The 5516-nt window shown below is 31.4% G+C and overlaps 1 protein-coding gene and 1 long non-coding RNA gene across 3 annotated transcripts in view; one reads left to right on the forward strand and one right to left on the reverse strand.

Annotated features, from left to right (window-relative positions):
* LOC110271830 overlaps positions 1–4688 on the reverse strand; it is a 17031-nt gene extending 12343 nt beyond the window's left edge. The window contains exon 1 of the long non-coding RNA XR_002362615.1: positions 4677–4688. This is a non-coding gene — a long non-coding RNA (uncharacterized LOC110271830). The remainder of the gene's footprint in view (positions 1–4676) is intronic.
* On the forward strand, positions 2906–4146 carry LOC107641761 (histone deacetylase 6). 2 transcript variants are annotated; one of them, XM_016345228.2, is made up of 3 exons: positions 2906–3032; positions 3123–3283; positions 3694–4146. In XM_016345228.2, exons 1-3 carry the CDS (start codon positions 3006–3008, stop codon positions 3950–3952), a joined length of 447 nt encoding a protein of 148 aa, XP_016200714.1. In that variant the 5' UTR covers positions 2906–3005; the 3' UTR covers positions 3953–4146. The 2 variants fall into 2 exon arrangements, with proteins under 2 accessions (XP_016200714.1, XP_016200713.1); XM_016345227.2 differs by having other exon boundaries at positions 2915–3032; positions 3117–3283.

A 5516-nucleotide genomic window follows, 5' to 3' on the forward strand; every position in this document is an offset into this window, starting at 1 on the left:
AGTTTACGAAAAAGATTATATAGTGAGAAAAGAAAATTTATTAATATATTAGTATATAATATAAAAGTTAAATTATATATATTAGATTTTGTAAACTATATATTAAATTTTATAAATTAACTCGGTGGTAGCTAAGATGTTCCTCCTTCTTTAAGTTTTTTATTCAAATCAGCTAAAAAAGCTTTTTTTTTCTTAGTTTTAGAAAATAATTATAATATGTTTTGAAAAATTTTACTAAAGAGAAAATGTGTAGGGGTATTTATGGATCGAATTGTATTCGCATATCTGAGGTAAATATCCGTATCTAATTTGAAAATTGCGGATACGATCCGATCCGCACCCTTTATGGTTCAGATCGCGGATATCTGCTCAACATCTGCGTATCCGATCTGCGGATCCGCACAATAATAATTAAAAAATAAATAAATATATATATGTTTGGTATTATATTTACTTGTTTGTAAGTTTTAGTTAGTAATTATTATTCATATATTGTATTATTTTATTTTTGTTATTTAGAAAAAGTTTGATTAAAAATATTTTAGGAATAAATAACTTTAAAAGTGTGAAAGAAATATATTTTATTAAAATTTTTACATAGAAATATGATAAAAAAAAAGAGAAGGTTCAATTTTGAGGATATATCCGATATTTGCGAATCGGATCAGATCGGATCCGGCATTAAAAAATGCGGATATCATATCTGATTCGATCTCGATGGAAATTATGCAGATCGAATTTTTTGCCATATTCGATCCGATCCGATCCGCGCATACCCTTAAAAACTTGTGTAGTGTGCAGTAATACCCGTATCCAAAATTCAGTCATAAATTTTCAATCATGTTTGGTTAAAAAAAGAATGTGATATATACTTGCTAATGATACAAATAAAGTTGGAGCTAAATTTACACTGAAATAGGTGTTGTTGGTCATGATATTAGAATGAAATTATTGGATTTATATTTTCTAAATTTTAAATTTTACTCTACAGGAAAAAGTGTGATTTTTTATTATTTATTTTATAGGTGAGACCAATAAAAAATATGAAAGAGAAATCATTTAAAGGTGAGAGATCACACTTTATTCTCTAAAATAAAAATTCAAAATTTAGAAGATTCAAATTTAAATTATTAAGACTTCTTTTTGTCTATCTAAAAATAATCCATCGATAATGATATCGCTCTTTCCATTGAACTTGATAACTTTGCCGAATTCACCATTCTCTTTAGCAGCTTGGTTGGTGGTGGCAATATTGTTGACAAAAGTATTGTTTGCCTCAATTTTTTTTGTAGGTGTTTCCGATAACCATGCTTTTAATAGTATGTATCTATCATGTGGTCATTCTTGTCACAGCTTGAGCAAGTCTTTAGAAATTCTACTCTATCCTCGTATATTCTTTTTAACCTTCCACCATGCGATTTCGTTTTTTTTTTTTTTTGAAACAAAAGGAGCTCAACACTTAAATGGAGCAAGAAACAGAATAAAAATAGGCTAACACAAACAGAAACCAGCTAGCAGCTTACAGAACAAAACAATGAGGATCAATTAGTATTATTTAGTATATCTGAATATTTATTATAAGAAATTACGGCTTCAAATTAGTCTCTTATTTCTCCAGTTTAGTCTCTTATTTCTAACATGGTATCCAAGCCATGGTATCCTCCTTAAAGAGGATAGGTTGTTTTCCTTGCGGTGAAATCACCGTAATTTTTGCATTTTTTTCTATGTCATTCTTCTTTCCCTTTTGTCACTCCTTTGATGTTTTTTTCACGTTATCGACTAGCCTATTTTCTCTGTTTTGTGTTATTTTTCGAGTCGAATGATCAAACACTATTGTCATCCGCTGCTAACCTATTCTCATGAAGAAATCATATAGTTTTCGCTCTCTTTCGGCAGTTCTGTCTGCGTTCTCTCGTGGCAGTTCCATCTGCATTCTCTCATGGCAGTTCCGTTTGTGTTCTCTCGTGACAGTTCTGTCTGTGTTCTCTCGTGGCAGTTCCGTCTGTGTTTTCTCGTGACAGTTCCGTCTGCGTTTCGCCTGTGTTTCCTTGTGGCAGTTCCGTCTGCGTTTCTTTCCGGCAGTTTCGTTTGCACTTCCTTCAGACAAGCGGCAGTTCCGTCTGCGCTTCCTTTAGACTAACGGCAGTTCCGTCTGCGCTTCCTTTATACTAGCGGCAGTTCCGTCTGCGCTTCCATCCAACAGTTCCGTCTGTACTCGTTTTAGAGAGTTTATGCAGTTTTTTTCTTTTTCTCTTTTTCTATTTTCCTTTATTGTAACTTGTTCAAAGAGTTCAAAATGAAAGAAGAAAGAGAGAAGAGAGTTTAGAGAGAAGTAAGATTCAGAAAATGAGAGAGTGAATTGAAGAATGAGTCTCAAGATTTAAAATTATTTTATATACATCGTATATTCTCACCTAAGCAGTTAACTAGCTAAATTAATTTACATGATAATTAATTTTATGCCAATTTTATAATAATCTAACTATTTGTTTTAACTTGGTTAATTTTTAGCTCCTAATTGCTTTTGCTCTGAACTACTGTGAACTGCTACGCACTTACATGTGATAGGATTTGTTTGGGTGTTATTTTTGAAAAAAAAAATTTAAATGATATTTTTTTAAAAGATTTTTTATAAAAATAAAAATAATTTTATATTTAAATATTTTATGTAAAAAAATTTTTTTTATTTATCAATTATGTTTGGATAAAATAAAATAAAAGTATTTTTTTGTTTATTTATTATGTAAAAAATATTTTTTAAAAAAAAATTTAAAAAAAATGTAAATTATAACTCTTTAAAAAAATATTTTTTTAAAGAGTTATAATTTACATTTTTTTTAAATTTTTTTTTAAAAAAATAATTAGTCAAAAATCAAAAGTTATTTAGACCTAATGGCCATTTTATCCTTATTTAAAAAAGATTACTCTAAATCAATAAAATCCATTGGGAAGCAAGATCGATTTGAGATAGAAAGCATCAGAGTTCAGAGCTGAACCAAGTAAGCATGGCTTCCTCCTCTTCTTCTCGATCGGTATGTATGAATATGATTATCCTTTTCTTTTTCATCATAAATCAAAGACAAAGGCATGGCGAATCGAATTGAATATTGATAATGGATCAGGATCAGGATCGTCCAGGTTTAGGCGTAGGGTTATGTGAAGGAGAAGAAGAGTACGGATCAGAATCGGGTTGGGTGGAAGCTCGAAGTTCATGCGATCATCTGTGCTCCCTCTCCCCTGATCTCAGCCATATTCCAGCCCCTCAGAATACTCCCTGCTACGAGTGAATCACCTTTTTACCTTTACCTTCTTTCGTTTTTGCTCGCTCTTCCCTTTGGCAATTAATTAATCGGTTTTACACTTTTACTTAGTAAACAATGAATTTTGTAAGCAATGTGCAGGATGAGTTTTAAGATTGATTTAATAAAGTAAAAGAATACTCCATTTTTAATTATCTCCTAAATTCTAACATTAGAGTAATTATCCATCCACATGATGATTGAACATTCAGACATTGTTAATTGTGTATGAATAAATAGACTAAAAAAGAATAATCAACATAATCATTTATGTATACTTATTGAATTGAACATCCGACATATTCATTGGTCATGTTCATTGGTCATATTGATTAATATTTTCATTTTTTACTTATATTTTTTTAATTAATTAATTATTATTTCTGAATTTCAGGTGCCAACACCCGTCTGAAAACTGGTTGTGTCTATCGTGTAAGGAGGTGCTGTGCAGCCGTTTTGTGAACAAGCACATGCTGTCTCACTCGCGGCGCACCAACCACTGTGTGGCACTCAGCTTCAGTGATCTATCAGTCTGGTGTTTCTCCTGTGACGCTTACTTGGATGCACAACTCATCCCACAACTACGCCCCGTTTATCAACTTGCCTACATCTTGAAATTTGGCCAACCTCCGCCACTTCCTCAACACAATTAATACTTCCTCACCATTTTAATTGTTCATTATTCTCAGTATTGTCTCTGCTTTTAATTTTTTAGTTATCTTTAGCCTCCACTTGGCGTATGCTTCTTGCATTGGATATTTGGAAACTTCAATTCTGTGTATATCTCTAGGATTTAGGTGAATTTTTCCATAAATCTTTAATAAAAAATTGAATTGTAGATCTTTTAGCGATAAAAAATCTAAAATCATGTCATAAAAATACATGAATAAGTTTTCTGCTGCATTTCTCTGTTTTATTCTGTATAGGTCGACTGCATTTCTCTTCAACGGCTTGTCATTTCATAGATGATATTTCATGGCCAAAAATCTTGTTAATTATCCCCCTCATAGTTTACCTCCTGTGTCTCGTTTGCGTAATAAGATACTAATAATTAAGGTAATTTGCATTAATACAGTACAAGATAATGAAGTTTACCCACGGAATGACTAATGAATCATGATCACGAATTAGGACAAAAATATATAATTATTATATTCATTGCAATTATTAAAATTATTCAATTTATCAGGATTTACCAGAGAAAGTATTATCAGCTTGATCAAGTTTTTACAAAGCGATAGACGAAAATAATGAATTAATGATTTTCCATAATAAAATCTCAGATCATTTCGTGATCTTGAACGACCAAAAAGGAGAACAATAATTTGAAGGGGTTTTCTCTTTTAAACATATGGTATGTCATAGGTTATGGTTGACATACAACTTGGCATTAGAGACCCTTTCATTTAGAACTTGAATAACACTTGTAGAGAAATTTTAGGTTAGTAATTTAATAAAGCAGTAAACAAATGGTGATGTATAAGGCCTAGTTCTTGAAAAAATGGGATTTTTTTCTTGAAGAAACGGAATTTTTTCGGAAGTTCACTAAAACAAGCACCTTCAAACACTTCCAGTGCATTATCAAGCACTTCAATTTGAATCACCACTGCATCATCAACAAGCAAGCACCTCTACTAAGCTAAGCTAGTCGACTCAATCGCAGAAGACCTAGTTTTTGAGCTGCTTCGGCTAGGAATTTTAAAATTCTGATTTCCGTGGTCAGACTCAGTTTAACGAGCCGAACCCGAATCTCGAGAGAAAAAAATGATAATATAATATTATTATTATATTATTATTTTATCTGCTTGAATATTATTATATTATTATTTGACTTGCTTTAGTTAAAACAGAAGATAAGATTAATAATATAATAGCCGGACTCAGAATTTACCAGTGCAGGTTAATACCAGCATTTTCTGATGAACATAGCTATGCTAATACTTCATCATATATCTTTTATTCGCATGATTATCATGTTATTAGTATTATTTATACTAGTAGCTCATACGTTTATCACTAGATATGTTATCACTTGTGTTCTAATAATCTGTAATTATCCGTTTACTGATATTTTTGCAACAAACTCTGGTGACTAATTAAGCATCTTAGTGACACAGGGCCTCTTGGGAGACATTTGCAGCAGCTTCCACTTTCTTCTTCCAGCCGTGACTTCCTTGGAGAAAAAGAAAGAAAACTTCTATGAAAGCTTAAGCTTCA

This window comes from Arachis ipaensis, chromosome B05 (assembly GCF_000816755.2).
Source record: "Arachis ipaensis cultivar K30076 chromosome B05, Araip1.1, whole genome shotgun sequence".
NCBI lineage: Eukaryota > Viridiplantae > Streptophyta > Magnoliopsida > Fabales > Fabaceae > Arachis > Arachis ipaensis.